This window comes from Eleginops maclovinus, chromosome 22 (genome assembly GCF_036324505.1).
Source record: "Eleginops maclovinus isolate JMC-PN-2008 ecotype Puerto Natales chromosome 22, JC_Emac_rtc_rv5, whole genome shotgun sequence".
In the NCBI taxonomy this organism is placed as follows: Eukaryota; Metazoa; Chordata; class Actinopteri; order Perciformes; family Eleginopidae; genus Eleginops; species Eleginops maclovinus.
The window spans coordinates 20205496-20224768 of NC_086370.1; the positions used below are offsets into that span (position 1 = coordinate 20205496).

The window sequence follows — 19273 nt, forward strand, 5'->3', positions numbered from 1 at the left end:
TTCTTCAGGGCTACTTGAGCACCTGGAGGGGGGTGAGGGGCAGTTAGCAGATATGGGATTGGGTCTCTCCCTCTCCCTCCACTGTGGTTATTGTCAACAGGGTAGCATTCATGCCTAACAGGGCCACCAGAGGTTATCGCTGAGCCAGAGTGTGTATGAGAAGAGGAAATCAAGCTGCAGGAACCCGACGCATATCGTTCTGTGTAGCCCTCGGGGCCAGAGAGGGGACAGGGCGTCTGTGTGTGTATATACGTGTGTGAGTGTGTAGCAGCAGAGTGAAAGGGAAAATAGCGGTGTGCATTTGTGTGTTTGGAAAAAGTAAATGTGCACGCCAAGAGCCAGAGGGACGGACGGGGAAATGTGTGCGAGCGTGCACCTCAAGACTGTGGATGCGAGGTGTGCTATAGTAGTGAATGTATTTACTGTACGTGGGTTGACTTGTTTTAGGGAAGGACAGAAATTAAACCGATCAGATGTCTCCGAACCAACATGGACGGTAAAGTGAGCCAATACCAAGTGCCTTAAACAGACATTATATCTCGTTGACACAATGGGGCGACCTCTCTGGTTAAAAGAAGAAGGGTTGTATGGAAGTCTATAAGAAAATGACCCTTCTTCCTACTTTAATCGGATAGGAGTGGAGAGTGACAGGAAAGTGGGACAGAGAGACGGGGTGGGATCCGGAAAGGACCACGGGTTGGGAATCCAACCCGGGTCGCCGTGTATGCTCTATGGTTGACTATGTTACCGTCGATACGTCTCCATCCAGGTCTGTTTGTGTTTTCGTCCCATAACTTTATATCTGTCGTTGCCAAACTGGAGGCTTTACAACCTTTTTCCACACACTTATGGGGGATGTCATGCTGACCACTTCCACTTTTTTTATATACAACCTATGATTACAGTTTCCAGTAAACAGATGCATACCCCCTCCTGCACTCATACAGAAATACAAACAAAAGGATCTAATCAACACAGGACAAATGTTTCCTTACTACACACACAGTGACTTAAACACACTAAGCAGAGGCCGTTTGGTAATCTCCCAGCATGCAGCAGAGCTAAGATAGTATCTCACCTCTGGCAGGTGACTTACTGATTGCCACGTAGACATCGCAGCGGGGGGGACGTCTCGGAAACACTGTCATTATAACGTCTGGCTGTAGTTCATGTGTGTGATTGTGAGTGTATTTGTCAGCCTTCATGTGTGTTCCCACTCTCCCCATTCAAACCATGAAACACACATGCACCGTACATCCAGGGATTAATGGCAGATCTCTAAATAAGGCCAAATGGAGATCTGGATGGGAGGGAGCTAAGTGGTGTGAAGGGCCCAGCGGTGGCTGCCTCTTACCTTTTTGTTGTTTTCTTTAATATCCTGAGGATTGAGCGACTTGTAGTCTCTGAAAGAACAGTGGGGAAGGAGGGAGAGGAGGCAAGCAGGGAGAGAGAGAGAAGGGGGGGGGAGAGAGAGATAGTGGAGAAAGAGGTGCGTTTAAATATGCGTCACATGTAATGGCATTAGAACTGTAACATGCAATTTCATAGCAGTGCAATCAACAGAACTAATAGAGTGGAAAATATGTAAAAATAACACACCGGAGAGCAGAGGCACACAAGCATAAACACACACACATGCACGCGCACACACACAGACACACAGCATGGTTTAGATAAATAATCTTCATGTCTGCTCCCTTGATGGGGCTGCAGGTTCTCCATATGTTGTACACACACATTAAACACTAAACATTCAACACGATAATAAGACACACTTTTTCTTTAAACTTTTCAACAAGGACACAAGAAGACAAGTGAAGGGACCTTTAACATTACAGCCAACCAAAATATGACTCTCTAACTTTAATTATTACTTCACCTTCTGAATTGAATCTGTTTAAGTCCACCCAAATGTACCTCACTGGTCTTACTGGTCTCATTTCTACCCCTGACATTGTGTGTGTGAGTGTGTGTGTGTTGCCTACATTGTGTCCGGCCTGAAGTGGTGCAGCAGGGCGCAGAAGGCCAGCCCGTTCCTCCAGGAGGTGGTGAAGTTGGTGATCTTGACCCCGCGGTAGTTCTTGGTGACCTCGCGGCACCACACCAGCAGAGACTGGCTGGCGTTGGGCTTCCCTCCCAGAACCGGGCTCGGGATGGGGCTGGGCTGCAGGCAGAGGAGAGAAAAAGAAAAGGTTTTGAGTTCAATCTTTCAAGATATTCCACATTCACAGTATGAAATGCATCAATGCATCATACTGATATTAATTCCCTAAATGAAGGCTGTGTTTTTGGGTCAGAAGGACAAGACACATTATTACTGATAGTGAAAAATGAATAGTCCACATGGAGTGGTGCAGCGATGACATGTTTTTATTGGCCATCTTGCCATTTAGTTAGCATCGCAAGGACTCCTTCCAAAAGGTATGGGATTTTTCCATTGGATTTCTGAATATTACAGAAAATAATCCATGGCAAACAATTGTTTATGATACTTATGTGTTTTGTTTGGCAGGATATCTCCACATATTAATACCCTTTTTATGATTTTTGAAGCCTGAAAGCAATCATCAGAAGTACAAAGCTAACAGTCACACCCCCTAAATGTGGCTAATGCTTGCCTTGATGACGTTTAGAGTGGGAAAACTAGTGACACACTTTATATTGTAGGAAAAAAACGGGAGACTTCTTAAGCTTGTGTTAACACAGACCTTCTTTCAGGCATTTAGCCAAAAACATGTCCAAAGAAACATGGACTTTGAGTATGCTAACTCAAGTCCAGGTTTAAGGGCTCATTAATGCAGTACTTTATTTCTAAACATGGGTTATGTGTGACTTCAATGTGTTTTCTAACTGGTATGAGAGCATACTACACAAAATCCAAACCATTGGCACAAATGATTGTCCACGATGCCCCCCCCCCCCCCCCCTTCATCCACGTCCAAGCTCCTTTCATTATTTATTTCTCAATAAAATGTTTTACTTAGCAACCTCCACCAATCCAATTAGCTTGCCATACCGACATACAATGAGCCCACACACCCTCACCCTCACCCTCACCACACCACCACACACACACATGCACGCCATAACGAAGGGTCATGCACAAAGCAGTGTATGACCGTGGATAATATAAACATCTTATTAATTAGCTCCGCCTTTGAAGTCTTATCTGGGTCGAAAGCTTTCACCATTAGGAGCCTTTCCTCTCCCAGACTCCAAATCCCACAAATCCTCGGTGGCGTGGAGACACTGGTCCTCCTCTGACGTCCGGCAGAACCAATGCCATTCTGATTATTCAGGCCGCTGTTCACTAATCTGGTTATGCAGCGACAGATACGGGCTAATTCTCTCAGATCGCTTCGGAGAGAAATGGCAAAAATGTCACTGAGATTTGATTCAATTCATTAGAGGCCAGTGATCAAAACGACTATGAAATGTGTTCAAATTTTGCTATTATATGCAGGACAAAGAAATTAACATATGACTAATAACACAGCTTTCACTAATTGTGTGACAATGTGTTTAAGCAGGGTGTCTAAGTTTCATTGAGCCTAATTTGACTTTTAGAGGCTTTAATATAACACATTAAAGGACGACATGGTAAATACTAGTGCAACTTTAGAAAACATTTGGATTGCATGTAAGACAAACCTGCTCCACTGAACTACATTCAGGTTTTGTTGTTGTTTAATTTTTCTGTATTCATTGTGTAATTTCTACTAAAATATTGGCTCCGATCACATGCCCTCACAGAAAGGTGATGATGTTTAATGTCAAAGCGCTGGATGGTTACAGAAGTCGAAGCTTAACTCGACCTTTAGCAGTGAAAAGGTGAATGAATAGCTGTTGGTTTTACACAGCCTGGTGTTGACCACCATAACGAGTTAACCCAGTTTTTAAGATACACAGTGAAGGCCATGAGGAAACACAGCTCACTACAATGTGACTGCCTGAGCGCTGAAACAAGGCTTGTGGTGGCCCACCAACCCCCTCTGTTGGCTGCTTCCCGCTACTGCAAGAACAGGAGAGCCTCAGAAAATACAGGCACAGACAGACACAAGATAAATTTGGAGGAAAACAATTATGATGTGAAAGGGACAGTGTGCTGAGTAAATCATCAGGGGTCCAGGAAATAAATAGAATTTGAATTTAATGAATTAAGGAATTAACTTAAAAAAGACTGGATAGATGACCAGAGAGGGATGTGTGCAAAAGCTAAATGCAGGGACCTAGAAGACTCTGAAACCAAACTTAACACTAACTTTGTTTTAAGCAACAGGATTAAGCCCTTTACATATGTGGCTGTCCTTGCTGTTGACAGAAACTACGACACTAAAACATAATTGGTTTGAAATGTCAGCAGGCACCAGGCGTTCTGAAGCAACATTAGTGAGTTAGCTGAAGTCTATAAACACCTGGATGTCTCTTACTCTTCCATTGTTGTAGTTTAACCCATGTGACCGCGAGCCTGGAGCCTGCTGAGATGCCACAAGGGCCAAATCAGATGAAAGACACTGGAGGCAATCTCTAACAGCAAATCCTAACCTTTGTACCAGTGTGTGTGTGTGTGTGTGTGTGTGTGTGTGTGTGTGTGTGTGTGTGTGTGTGTGTGTGTGTGTGTGTGTGTGTGTGTGTGTGTGTGTGTGTGTGTGTGTGTGTGTGTGTCTGTGTCTGTGTCTGTGTCTGTGTCTGTGTGTGTGAGAGTCATGCAGGCCCCTACGGCAGTCTCAGTGCAGGGAGACGGTAGCGGGAGCCTGAGGGGCGGACACTTGACATTTCCGGCTCATCTTTAAAAGTGGGCCTTAACCTTTCCCCGCAGCTTCTCCAGACACGTTTTAGGCGGCCTCGACAATGCCTGCGTGCCACTCAAACAAACCGAAGGGGAAAAAGGAGATAAAAAAGTCAGAAAGTCAATACCGATTACAACATGGTCGCAACTACTGTATGGGGATAAGGAGAGGAATTGTTTTTTGACCTCATCAAATCATTTTGTCTCTTATCATCGATTAACCTGACAGAATGTAGGTATTCAGACTCAAGAAGGAGAATATATATTCATTTCCCTACACTTTAACACATACTTCTCTTGGCCGACGAAACTAAACCTGTTCCTCCAGTTGTCTCTGCTCAGCCAAATTATTTTGTGCGTGTCAGTAAAAGCTTGAATGTGTGTTTGTGAGTGGAGTGGTCTTCCTCCAGGCCTTCCCTTTCTGCTTTTTCAAGTGACAGTTGAAAGTAGCCGTCTAATTTGAGCGCTCTAATTACCTGGGATTAGAGACCAGGTGCTATTAAAGCAATTAGACACACAGCACACTCCAGTGCCGAAGACCCTGCACCCTAGCTGGCGGAAAACACACTCACACACACAAATACACACCTGTGTAACACGGCCAGTGGGAAAAAAAACAAATATTAGCCAGCGGGATACAAAGACTTTAAGGCTCCCTCTCTCAACTACTGACACAGGTTTTGGCCAACGAATAATTACTAACTCATTTTCACTTTAAGTGGTAAAGAAAACACTAACAGCTACTATCTACTCAACTTCAGGATCTTAGTAACATTTGTTTAAAGGTAATTCAAAGAAATATTCCTTCCTTCCTTCCCCTGACAAACCCGTTTTTTTTTTTTTTAAATGACAGCAGCATGACACAAACCCTGACCCCCGAGTTCATCACAACCCCAATTGATGTCATGTTCTCATCTGGCAGCCCGGACTGTTCCATTACGCTTCTTCCAGATAAAGGTTTACAAATGCATCTACGCACTCAGGCTTTCATATCCACCACATATTGAACAAAAAGCATATCTGCTCCTGCAGGAACCAGCTGCATTTCCTTAAGACACAAACACGGGAGGAGTGAAATTTTCATGAGGAACAGAAATGCACCCTGACTTATCAAACAGTTTGCTGTCTTGCCTAAAGGAAGGTGTGCACACGTATGTATTGTGTGTGAGTGTGTGTGTTTGTCTTTTATCTGTCTGTGTGGATGTCTCTGGAAGTGTGTGTGTGTGTGTGTGTGTGTGTGTGCAACACTGACACAGCCATGTAGCTAGCTCGGCTCGAGGGTAGGATTAGCGGAGAGCATTGCCTCGGCCCACAAACATTCCATATTAAAAAATGAAAAGGCAACCTTCATTACTATCAGTGGCACATAACCTCCCCTCTTCCTCCTCCTCTGACACTATTATACACAGCCCTAACAGCCTGGGCGAAAAATACAAGCCACTGACAAGAGATTCCATTATTCCTGATGCCTCAGTGTCAACAACATACATCCGACGGGGCAAAGAAAGAAGAAAAAAAGAAATGGAAGACGGGAAAAAGGATGCGAGAAAGAAAGGGGGGGGTTAAGCTCACTACAATGCCTGAATGACAAGATAGGAAGAAACCTGGGAATGGAAGCTTCCAGGTTCCTGTTGGTGTCAGAAGTGTCATTTTTGGGAGGGTTAATGTGATTTCAGATCTGGAATCAAGGGTAAAAAAAGCAGACGAACCATGATATGTGAAATTAGAAAATAGTCACAGGTGGATCTTAGGTCTTAAGCAAAAGAACACTTCTGTAGCGAGGGTGGAAATTGTTTCTTTTAGATTTGGGCAATAAGCCAATATCCACTGTACTGTATGAGGAAATTAGTAATCCCAGATGCCTTTTAGACAAACTCAACGGCAACTTATTGTGAGTTTAACTGTCCTATACAAACTGTAAATCCTTTTTCACCAACATTTTACATGGCAGAAAATTGGAGGGGATCACAGGTTAAGTTTAAACACTTGATGAATCTGTCATTTAAAATACCAGCAATAAACTGAAGATATTATGCATTTTAACCCCAAAGTTAATAGGAAATATGACCTTATTTTCTGAGTATCCATATTTGTTATTCCTTTTTTTTCAGCAACTAAACAGCACTCCTTGATTTAGAAAGTTCCTTTAATATATAACTACTTCCTGGTCAACCTGTGGGCCAAACTGAAGACAGACAAATGTAATCAAAAGTTTTATAGCACTATACACGATTAATTGACTTAAAACAAAGGAGGCTATTAAAACTGCCCTTTCAGAAACATAAAAAAGAAAAAAGTGAAACGTTTTAAGTGGCAGCTTTGTCTCTCCCTCTGGGGCAAAACGCTTCAATAGAAACCTAAATGGCCTCGACGCAATGACATGAACCCACGACTCTGTGGAGAGAAAAGAGCTTCCGTGTCTCTCCGATCTCACTTTCATGGCTTCAAAGCGGTGTCAGAGAGTGTCAGATTTGAGGAGGTGTTGAATCTCATACTCTTTAAAACTTGTAATCCGCTCAAGGAGCCTACGGCAAAAAAAAAGTCCATAGACACACACACACACACACACACACACACACACACACACACACACACACACACACACACACACACACACACACACACACACACACACACACACACACACACACACACACACACACACACACACACACACACACACACACACACACACACACACACACACACACACACACAGCGAGGCACATAAACACACTTCAAATGACAGGATCTACAGTAGAAGAGCACACATACTGTACGTGCATACACAGATTTTGATGTACTGATACTGAAGGCTGTATTGAAAGCATATTGTATAAAATGTGTGGATAGTCAGTTTAGAAAAGTACTCAACACTCAGCTGTTATCCAGGATGTACACACACTTGAAAACATTAATACCTGTTCACATTTAAGAGGATAAAGGTTAGTGCACTTAAGTGGCCTGTCCATCCTGCTCCTAAAAGCTCTCATCTGATTGGCTGAGCCCCAACTACCAACACGCTCAATTATTGAATTGCACCTTCAATCAAAACAAGGCAATTTGTTTAATCTGGGGGCTTTTTGCGTCCGACGTGTTCACATTAGAGAAGACAGAACGAAAAAGAAGCCCGTGAAATTATGCTTCGGATTTCAAACGTTGCCTGCATGAGAGCAGAGGGGAGGAAGTCCAATCAAAAGTTCAATTATGTAAATGGAGATGTGGAGTGGATGGAACAATAGGGAAGAAAGGGGGGGGGGGGGGGACAAAAGGCAGGAACGGGAGAGGAGAGCGAATGTAGCGTGAAAAATAATACACATTAACATACAAAGGATATATCGCATTACTGCTGTAATCACACCGAGGAGGGGCCCCTTCCAGAGAGAGCCGTGAGAGAAAGTGTGTGTACACGTGTGTGTGACTGTGCATGTAGACACTGTTTAGTTAAGCCGGGCATCATTTTATGTGTGTGAACAGGTGGAGAAAGGACCTATTATACCTGAGAGCGGAATACATGACACACTGAGCCGGCTGCTTTTGAGCAAGTCTGCCTCTGAAGAAATATTTAGACCGTTCGTACTGCGATTGATTTGAATAATCGGCATACCATGGCTTTGTTTAATATCCCGAAGTGGGAACATGTGTTACATTCATCACGATGGTGACGTGGGGTTGCGAGTGATTCTCTCTGAAGCAGATATGACATTTTCTTCCATTTACATTTCATTTCCCATCTCGCAGTGAACCTGCAGGCCAAAACAGAGGGCCTCTGGGCGGTTGGCTACTGAGATGTAAAATGCAAAAATCAGGAAAAAGCGGGTTCTTTTCCAGGACCAGTTTTAGCTTCCAAGGACTATTCTGCTCCAAAGGCATAACCATGCAAAGCAGCAGGAAAAAGGGAGAGGACAGACATGGCTTTGAAATTGAAATAAGAACCATTCACTGAAAAAACCCATCGTGAAATAACACAGTTTGGAGGAGGCAGCAGACAAAAGGGTGGTGGTGCCAGCCTGCAGTGTGCCCACCCGCACGCTCTACGCCTAACGTGTAACACCGGGGCATAATGCGGTGTAAGCGCTGGCTTTTGCTTGTCATGGAAGCGGCAGTAGCATTACCCACACTCACGCCTCTGCAAATTAGCTTTGGCTAGGGGGGGAAATTACACGCAGGGGGGTTAGGTTTGGGATTGTGTGTGTGTGCATGTGCGCTAAGGGGGTTGGGGTTGATGGTAGGATCCAGTTGGGGACAAAACAAGACAACTGATGGTACTGATAGTGAGTGCACCTCAATCTCTTCCCTTCTTTTCACAGATCCACTAGAAGATACTACAAACTGCTCCTCTACAATACTGCTGAACGAGGTTGACACCTTTCTTTAAAAGTCAACAGTTTAGAGCTGAGTTCAAAGCCAGTTGTCCACTTGTCTCTCAATGTACCCCTCTTTTTTAATAACATTGGTTAGAGCTTTTGCCATTGTGTCACATTCCTGAGTTGCATTCATTGATGTGCAGCTATTCAAATGAAGTTTGTGCGTGTTCTGACCAATACTCCAAACTTTAAACTCCACGTTTGCCCCTTCTTTTGGAAGCTTTAATCAACAGTGTTTTTGAACGCAGCATGTTTGCAAGCCATGTGCTCGGAGCTGGACCAATAAATCAGCTGATATAGTTGTGCGTACACATTGGTATACACATGTCTACATCAACGGATAAAAAAGGAGAGATTGTAGTATAGAAATGAGAACATATGTTGTTGGTAATCTACATTAGCATTCCTGTTGCCTTCACACTTTTGTTCAAATATGATCACGAGTCTCACACTCAGAAATACAGTATCTGTTGGATTACTATTGTTTTCTAGGAGCAGAGTAATTATAGATTATATTTTAAACTGGTCCTTGCTAAACTGACCGGAGCGACAGAAGTTTAAAAGTTAATTTATTGCATGTTACACACTATTGGCTGAGCAAATGACCTTCACTGCAAATCATGTACACGCATCTTTCTTATGTACATTTTAAAACTTTTCAAGAATCCAAAAGGGAATCTTAAGACCACTCAGCTCTTCCTCCACCTGCTCATCTTCCTCAGACAAATAAATAAGCTTGGAGAGAAGGACGAGAAGGAGGAAGAGAGGGGGGGGGTGTCTCTTATAAATCTATAACGTATTAATCTCCTTCAACTGCCATCTTCAACAAACAAATTAGTGTTGCAATGGATTCAGAGATCAGCTGCACCGATAACGCCACCATTTATCAATTAATCTAAGCCTGGGCAGGGAAAACTCATTAAGGAGGCCACTTTAGGAATTATGCTCTGCAGGTAAAGAGGCTGTGTGTGTGTGTGTGTGTGTGTGTGTGTGTGTGTGTGTGTGTGTGTGTGTGTGTGTGTGTGTGTGTGTGTGTGTGTGTGTGTGTTGTGTGTGGAGGGGTCTTGACACAGCAGTTGTGTAACCCCCCCACTACAGACTGCCATTGTCCAGCGCTGCGTGGGCTCCAAAGTGATGAGAGGGGTGATAGCACAGCCAATTAAAATGAACATAATTACAAAGTCACCCCTTTGACTCCTGATCAGAATACACATGCATCAACACACACACACTTGGAAGGAGGAAGGGTGTGGTGGACGAAAATGCTACACCAAGGCAGAGAAAGACAGGGAGGAGTATGACAGGGTCATCTAGAAAGAGAGGGAGGAGATCGATGAATAAAGCGAAAGAACACAAGATGTGAACGCCTGCAGTAGTTTATGATGCATCATGGTTACAAAATAAGGGCAACAATCATATCTGTCCTCATTATATGTGATGGATTGTCCACTTTTTGATGCATTTAATACTAGTCCATTTCTCCCCTTATTTACACCACCTACTTCCCTTTCTTTTGACGTTTCGGAGGCTAACATGTAAGCTCAATATCCTTGTATTTCATGTGAACCAAACTGACAATGTCACCCTACTGATTGTGTAAGAAAAAGGTTGGGGATCAACAAAAACATTCAGGTGAATTTCCTTAATGTTTGCCGAACAGGTCCGATAGTCATTCACTGGGGATTGGTGTTGGACCGAGAGAACATCCAACGGTCAGAAAACAACCTACCTAGAACAAGTCTGCTAGCTAACTAACTGAAGGCTACTTTGGACAGAACTGAGTTATGTGCTTTGTACGGTTTCTCTTTTGATGTTAATATACAAAGAAATCCTCCAATTCAAACTGAAGCTACCAAACATTAGCCGGGGTCAAAGTGTGCAAACTCAATGTATGTTTTGATTAAGACCGAGACAGGACGGTGTGATCAGATTGAGTTGAGTTCCAACTAGAGAGCTTGATTAAACGCTACGGGACTGATCCCACCCTGTGATCCAAGAGTTAAGAGCTGAGAATGCCACTTAGTATTTCCTATAGCGCATAAGAGCACACACCTGCATACCATAACAGTCCAAAACGGGGGGGTGCTGGAGGGCTTTATAAAGAGGCAATTAAAGCCTTATCATTTCTTCACTCGCTCTCCGTTCTACACACACACACACACACACACACACACACACACACACACACACACACACACACACACACACACACACACACACACACACACACACACACACACACACACACACACACACACACACACACACACACACACACACACACACACACACTCTAATTCATAAGGTACTTCTAAGGTCCTTTTTAAATTGCAGAGAACGGTTGGTTTAATTCAATTAAAATGTAGCGGGGGCCACTTAAGGATGACGGCAGTAAGGTATGGCATGACTTAGAGAGCGCGGTTTTCAAGACACTGCGGGGGGTCTAAGACCTTCTTGAGGTCGAAGGAGTTTTCAAGTGCATGGACTTCTATGTCCTCACCCGAAGCCCCCTTAAACCTCACCCCAAAACCCTGGACCCTTCTGGGTTTAAGCCCACACACACCTGGAGGACTGGGGCAGATTAGGAGAAGATTAAGATAAAGTTACCCCTTCTTCGGCCCGCCATGTCATTCAAACCCCTGGCCTCTCCGACCACTGGAAGGACACACAAGGCAGAAAGGTTTGGTTGGTTTGGTTTGGTACACGTACGCACACGCACACACACACACCTTTCTGGTCATCCTCATAAGCCCTATTAGTCTGCTATAGAGCCTCTCATAGCAGACATCAATCACAGAGGGATTAGTCAATTCCCTCTCTAAATGAGTGGCGAGGGAAACCTCCCTTCAACTCTAAAGCAGGTCTCTCTCTTTCAGAGATTACACAGCGATTTGTTTTCATTTTGTTCCATCTTCATCGTTTTCTGTTTGACTTGCTTTTCATTTCTCTCTCTCCTGCTCTGCGTCTCCCTCGTTTCTCTCCTGCTTGCAGCTTGTGAGGTAATCCTTGGCAGATAAAACTAAGGAGGACTTACCAAAGGCAGATTACAAGCGGCGCTTTGCGGAAGGCCCTTTTACACCAGGCGGCGCGGGTATTGAGGAGAGTGAGCTCTTCGCAGTGCTTAACTTGTGAACTCGACATGCACCCAGCAGAGGAAGAGGTGGAAAAATGATAGCCGCATTACAGTAACTGGATCAAAATATATCCCTCACAACACACACAAAGTGGCACATTAGTACACACCACACACATGCTGCTTCCCTCATGGCGACTGTGTATAAAATTGAATTCAGAATAGTTCCTGAAAACGTGGTGTATTTATTCTCTTCAAATGATTTCTGCACTGAGCTTCAGATCCACATTGTGTTTCAATACAAAACTCAAAACTCCTGTACTCGTCTCATAGGATCAGCTCCTGTGTGAGCAGCGTCATGTCTTTCAAATGTTGCTCTAACTGTTTTTATTTCCGTTGACGTTTAGATTTAGGTATACGTTTGGTCGGGTAAACAGGCACCTAAAACTGACCTTTGAACAGCTTGACCCAGAACATAACCTCCTCTAAACATTCCCTTTCACTTCTCCCACTGTTGAGAAAGGTTTGGATTGTTCAGTAATGTCTTATAGCTCTCCGACCCCAACTGATGACAGCGATGCCCTGCAGTCTGAAGCGACCACAGGAAGCCCGACGATCGGACCTAAACTGCATGTCAGGAGAAACTGGGTCTCCTCTCTCCCACCAGATCCAATGACAGACCACTCAGAGACAGCAAATCAGGGTTGGGGAGGGGTCCACATGGGGAAAATGCAGACATTGAAAGGTATTGACTTAGACTTACTCCTCTGGAGGATTATTCTCCTAATATTACACAGCTTAGGGAAAGGCCGGTGTGGCCAAGGGGAGCCGCTCAGACTTCAAGAGCTCGGTTTCAGAAACGGACCGCTATGACCGCTCCTCTGCTAATATTGATTCCAGATTCGGAAATTTTAGAGACACAGCTCTCTTTTAAAGTTACAAAGTAGCAACACAAACCACACTGGACACCTTAGATTTACTTCTAATGTCAAGGACCATTAACCTCGATCGAGCAAGAAAACAAAGTGTGCCATAAATAATCTAGTAAACTTTGTAACTGGTGTTTGATTTATGAAAATGTCCCCCTGGTGGCCCTCTCATTTGTTTTGATTTATTAAATATTGACATTAGTTTGTTGTCCAAATTGAAAACTATGCATAGTAGAAACCCATGTTTTTTAATTCCCAATTATTCCTTTATTATTATTATCATCACAAGCGACAAAATATGAATGCTCCCATTGGTAAAGCCCGAGTAACTTGACACATGTTTTTAGAAATACAGGTGAATAAATGATTTGTTCATCCTGCTTTTTTCTTTTAGTGCCAGAGATTGAGAAATGCAGTGATTGTGAGAAGATTTAGAGAGGCACATCTAAATGTATGTCATTCATCTAATACTCATTGTTAAAGGTATATGAAAGTTATCAGAGAAGATGGAGTAACTTTTGGCCGGATGTAACGATAACAAGACGAGAGACCTTGGACCGGTTATAGATCAGAGGACGGAGATGACTGTCCTTGTCTCTTGGGCTCCCCCCTGTCCTCTAAAAACATCACGTCAACCTCAGCCACTCTTCAGCATGCGGCTGTGCTCCTCTCCTGCCGCCAACCCTGGCGAAAGCTAATTAAGAAATATCGCAGCCTTCTGCGAACTCAATTAAATAATGTTAATTTATTCTAATTTCAATTTGGAGGTAGTCTGAACTGAAGGAGGGGCTGTGAAAACAAAGTCTGGGAGAGGAAGGAGAGCTCTGGCCTCTGCCTCCCCCACGGCACAGGAGCTCGCACAACCTACACAACTCTATTTAATTTGAACCCTTTGATTAACAGAAGTAATCACACTAGCCCTTCAACTGACGGGGAGAAAACACTCCTCCAGAGTTGGCTCACTTTTGGAGAGAATGTGAACATGAAAGGAATATACAGTATTGTGGTATTTTTTCACATGTTGACATCAACAAAAGGTAAGGCAAAGTAATATTAAAAAAACTAACTTAATGAAGTCTTACCCTCTTTTTTCAGATCGAAGCTATTTTGCTTTCATGTCTATTTCACTATAAGTATATAAGTACTGACAGATGGAAAAAGGGCTTCAAATGTAAGATGGCTTTCTCTTTCTTTGAGTAAATGTTAAGATAATATAAAACTTTTCTGTTCAAACTTTTCCCTCAGACATATGCCAGCTTCCAACTTTTCTTTATATGAAAATAAGCCCAATAATTCATGAAGCAGAAACTTGATAAAAAATCCCAAGATCAGAGCATGTAAGTGTAGAGCGGCCTGACTGCGGAATAGAGATGGAGATGAAACAGAAAGGAGGAGCAGGGATCACTGAATTACTGGGAGGGGTGAAATCAGCGGCAGGGAAAAGAGATGGACTGAATCAGACCAGACAGAGATCACAACCCGCCCAACAGGAACTCCTTCTGTTCATTTACATTAATCCCACAGACGTTTCCATCCTCCAGCTCCTTCACAGATGCTAAACCTAAACTTCACGTCTTCGAGGATCTACATCTCACAGGCAGGACAACGGACGGATATGCACTGGCATGAGAGACACCAACGCGTCTTAGAGACACTTTCAACAACTTTAAGTCAGATTTGAAACAGCTAAAAGTAGCTTCATGTATGTATATTCAAAGATGAGAATGAAACTAGTAAAATAAGCCTGATAGTGAGTTTAGGTAAAGACTCGTACTACCTTTTATTTACAACCACCAGAGTGACCAAGAGAAAGACCTTAACTTTTCAAATGGTGTTGTATTACTGAGGAACACTCTTCAGGAGGTCCCATCTTTTAATGAGTGTGTATTACAAATATAGTCGCTTATTTAAAGTCTTGATTTAAGTCAGTCAATACTGTCTGAAACATCAGATGAGCTCACGCTGGGACTTCCTGTGTTCACTGCATGATCTGAAACCTGTCCTTAAGTCAACATATCCACCGTATCCTGCTATTATTTGCTATACGTTTGAATGAGATGTCCATTCTACTCTTATTCTTTGTCTGCACATGCAAAGATTGCGTCAATAGTATATAAAGTTACAGCATTTATATCGTGCTTTCTCTAGTCTATGCTCGCACTTTACAACAGCAGCCAACATTCGTCCATAATTACACAAATATTCATACACTGATGGCTGCCATGCAAGGGTCCAATGAGCGACTGTGAGACTGTGACCGGACGGCTGCTTTTCCTCCATGCAACCCCATATGTGAAGCCTCCTCTGCGTCATGGAGAATAAAACAACATGTATAACGTAAATAGAGACCGTAGGTGGAACATCTACATCTCTACACCCGTCATGCTAATGTAAATGTGTTGAGCATCGGTACCACATGTTTCAATAAATGAATTTCAGTAGTTTTATTCTACCCATGAATTTGCTGGAGCTGAACATGTGTTCCACAGAGCTCTGAGCTCTTGTTAAAGCTTTATGTAAATCCGATCCATATGTGTAATACCTGCGTGAGGAGTAAGCGGTTGCACACCATATGTCCCGTAAATGTCCCGATTCTTCACAGGCTGGCATTAAAGTGGGCGGGTTTAAGGCAATGACAAGGAGGATAAAACTACATTTACAAGACAAAGTTTAAAGCCAAATCTCCCAGAGTGAATTCATACATGACAAGGACACATAAATTATCCAAATCAGAAAATAACACTATTCATTTTAAAGTATATAATACATCTAAGTTATCCATATCCCCTTCCCACATCATTTTTCTCTACTGCTTTAGCCACTTCTTTCACAAACTGAGAGAAAGCTTTACATCTCGTCGGGTTTAGCTATTTTTCTTGCTATTCCTATCTCTTAAATATCAGTCCAAGATCCCTGGAATATTATTTAGCACTAAGGACCTGATCTTTACACTCTAAACTATGTGTAACAATGGTGATCAAGCAGTTAAAGCTTGTGTTTCCTTTGCACTGAACCAAGGTGTAAAATGTAAATGGGATCCAGGACATGCTCATCTTTTCTCTTGGTTAGCAAAGACAAGATTTCATTTTACAAAACCCATATGAAACATCCCGGACCCTTCAGGGCAGGTTGTAAATGTATAACGTGAGTATGGTGCCTTTCATTATATCAATTTCTATTCACATCCCGAGATTAGCCCTAGTTGTCTACACGCGTGTGTTTATCTCGGCCCTACATACCGATTGCCCACATGAATACTTGGTAGAAATAAATATAAATGGAGAATACATACCTTGGAAGCTCTAATATGAGAGAGGTAGAGGTTAGTTGTGTTTTGGGGGAAGGTTATAACTGCCCTGGTACATAATCTAGGAATGGAGCCTTAGGCATGCTAGAAACTATAAGAACAGATACATACATGCAGCACGAGCACACATCTACACTCTGCACACGTCCAGAGTGCGATGATGTGTTGGGGTTCGTCTTGGCCTCTCATAGTGGGAATGTCTCCTCTTAATCCTCTCTGACTTCATACATTCAAAGGTCATCTCACAGCCTACACATGGCTGACGCGCATGAGAGAGAGTGTGCCTGTGTGTGTGTGTGTGTGTGTGTGTCACAGTGCTTGGTGCGAATAAGAAAAGGAGAAACCTATTCACACTATATGTCAACAAACCCTGTAGGCCTGTCCTTGTTTACTGTGAACATCCTATCTCTTCTTCTACTATTCCCTCGCCATCTTCCTCCTCTTCCCCCCACGGTTCCCTCACCCCTCACTATCTCCCACCTACTCTCCTTCACTGCACCCCCACCCCTCTTCAATCCTCACCCACTTTTCATTCTTTGCATCCCTCCCTCCCTCCTCCCAGAGCTCCAGAGGCAGGGGCATCTCTTGGCGAAGTGTGGCCCACCACAGGCCACTGGCTCTGGGTAATTAAAGTGGTTTAGGCCCCCTCACCCACGGTCACAGGCAACTGCAGCTGGGTGATAAAGGCACTGTGCCATAATTACATGGACGGCCAGCATCACCGCCCAGCTACACTAAAACAGTCAGCTAGCCTGCTGCATGGGGAGTGTGTGTGTGTGTGTGTGTGTGTGTGTGTGTGTGTGTGTGTGTGTGTGTGTGTGTGTGTGTGTGTGTGTGTGTGTGTGTGTGTGTGTGTGTGTGTGTGTGTGTGTGTGTGTGTGTGTGTGTGGTAACTGTATATAGGCGTGTGTGTGTGTGTGTGTGTGTGTGTGTGCACAGGGGGTCAACACCCCCTTGTGATCGCTCTGCTGTAGTTAAGCCCCCTGTGTTTAAGCCCCACATAGGATCATTGAGCCCCTACACACAAACACACACACACACACACACACACACACACACACACACACACACACAGCCAATCATTCCCCACCAGTGGTCTGACTCCTGCCGTGAGTGTGTGTGACCATCAGCCATTTAATTAGACCCAGCCATGATTTACCTAATTTAAATAAATAAATAAACATACCAAAACACCCCAATAAACAAATACCTATATTCAAATGAGGAGCCGGGGACCATCATGAGCATAAAGAATGGGGCAGGAGATGGGATTGTGCAGGCGGAAAAAAAGCTAATGTAAGGACCACTGGATGTGGACACACAAGCGCAAACACACACACATGCATACACACACTCACTTCCAGAAGTCACTCACTTATAATAACACATCCTACAATAAAGAAGTCAGAATAAAGTAGTAAGAAAGCTGCTGATTTATGAGTTCAGATTACAGTAAAGATGTACTATATAAACTTTTTGAACCTTTGGTCATCTGAAAAACATTCCTGAGGGGTTAATGAAATCAAACTTAGAAATCTTAAATCCTTATTTCTGTGTCTATGTGACGGTATTCAAATTGAACTGTGGATTAAAAAAATATTGTTCACCAGTTTAATTAAATCTGAATACTGCTAAGAAGCACATCATTGCAGTCACATTATTTTGACTGATAAGGCATTAAACTGGCTGTGATTTATCTATCACTGCTAAAGATGGACTCGTCTTACTAGGGGTTGAATATCAAACCTACATATTTACTATGTGTCCGTAGTTCCACCAATATAGATAAACAAATAAGTGCACATCACCGCTGTTGAAGCAGCATTTAACAATTGCCTTGCGTTTCATTGGGAGGCTTTTTTCAGTTCTTGCTCATAGAAAACAAGAAAAGTTCAAACCATCTAACATCCATACTAGCGACGCGTCATGCACCGGACTCCTGTGTCTCATGTCTGTGTCTTTGGGCATGTCGTGGGAATACATTGAGTTTGTTACTTTGAGGGGAAGTGTGTTTACCTTGGGGGAGGAGGAGGCCAGCTCTCTCCCCATCACCACTGCGACCGGGCTGGGCCCGACCGGCTGGGTTCTCTCTCTGTCTGGTGCAGCGCTGGGTTTGGGAGCAGGCGGACTGGGGCCCAGGCCAGGGCTGGAACTGGGGGGCGGGGGGGGCCTCCTCTTCTGGCTGTTGCCCACATCCAGAGAGGGGCTACCAGCGGGAGGGTGCACAGGGCTGGATGTTCTTGGCTCGTAGAACGGGTTGGATCTGAAAAAGGAGGGTAAGAGGGAAAAAAGCAAGATAAGAAAAAGAGCTGACAGAGAGTGAACACAGACTAAATGATTCTTTAAGAAATGAAGTTCAAGTAATGTGCATTGATAGAGGATCAAAGATTGGTTTGACCTTATACTTCAAAGATTGTGTTTCTGAAGAAACAACAGAACAAAATACGCAAGAAAAAAATCAAATAAAGAAAGATGGGCATTTTGTTCAATTTCAAGGAATATTACAGCAATGCAATTCAGAGGTATAATATAAACTAATTCATACAAGAAACAATACAGATCCTTTTTGCAGAATTATCTAAACCCACCATTTGCTCTAAAAGCTCACTGTTGAGGTAAACATGAGGAAATTGCGACACGGAAACGAGAGTTTGGTGCAGTACAATGAACGGCACACACAAGTAGAAAGGTAATAGAAGATGCAGGTGCACTGAGGTCAGGTCTGCGTGACCTCATATCCTTACTGCCCAATGTGGACTACTGACAGACAGACAGGCAGGAGCACGAAGGCACACACACACACTCACA

The 19273-nt window shown here is 43.5% G+C and overlaps 1 protein-coding gene across 1 annotated transcript in view; it reads right to left on the bottom strand.

Annotated features, from left to right (window-relative positions):
• ehbp1 (EH domain binding protein 1) overlaps positions 1-19273 on the bottom strand; it is a 124746-nt gene that overhangs the window by 63550 nt on the left and 41923 nt on the right. Inside the window, 3 exon segments of the mRNA XM_063875343.1 lie at positions 1355-1403; positions 1986-2164; positions 18482-18728. Of these exon segments, the coding sequence (XP_063731413.1) occupies positions 1355-1403; positions 1986-2164; positions 18482-18728 (475 nt within the window).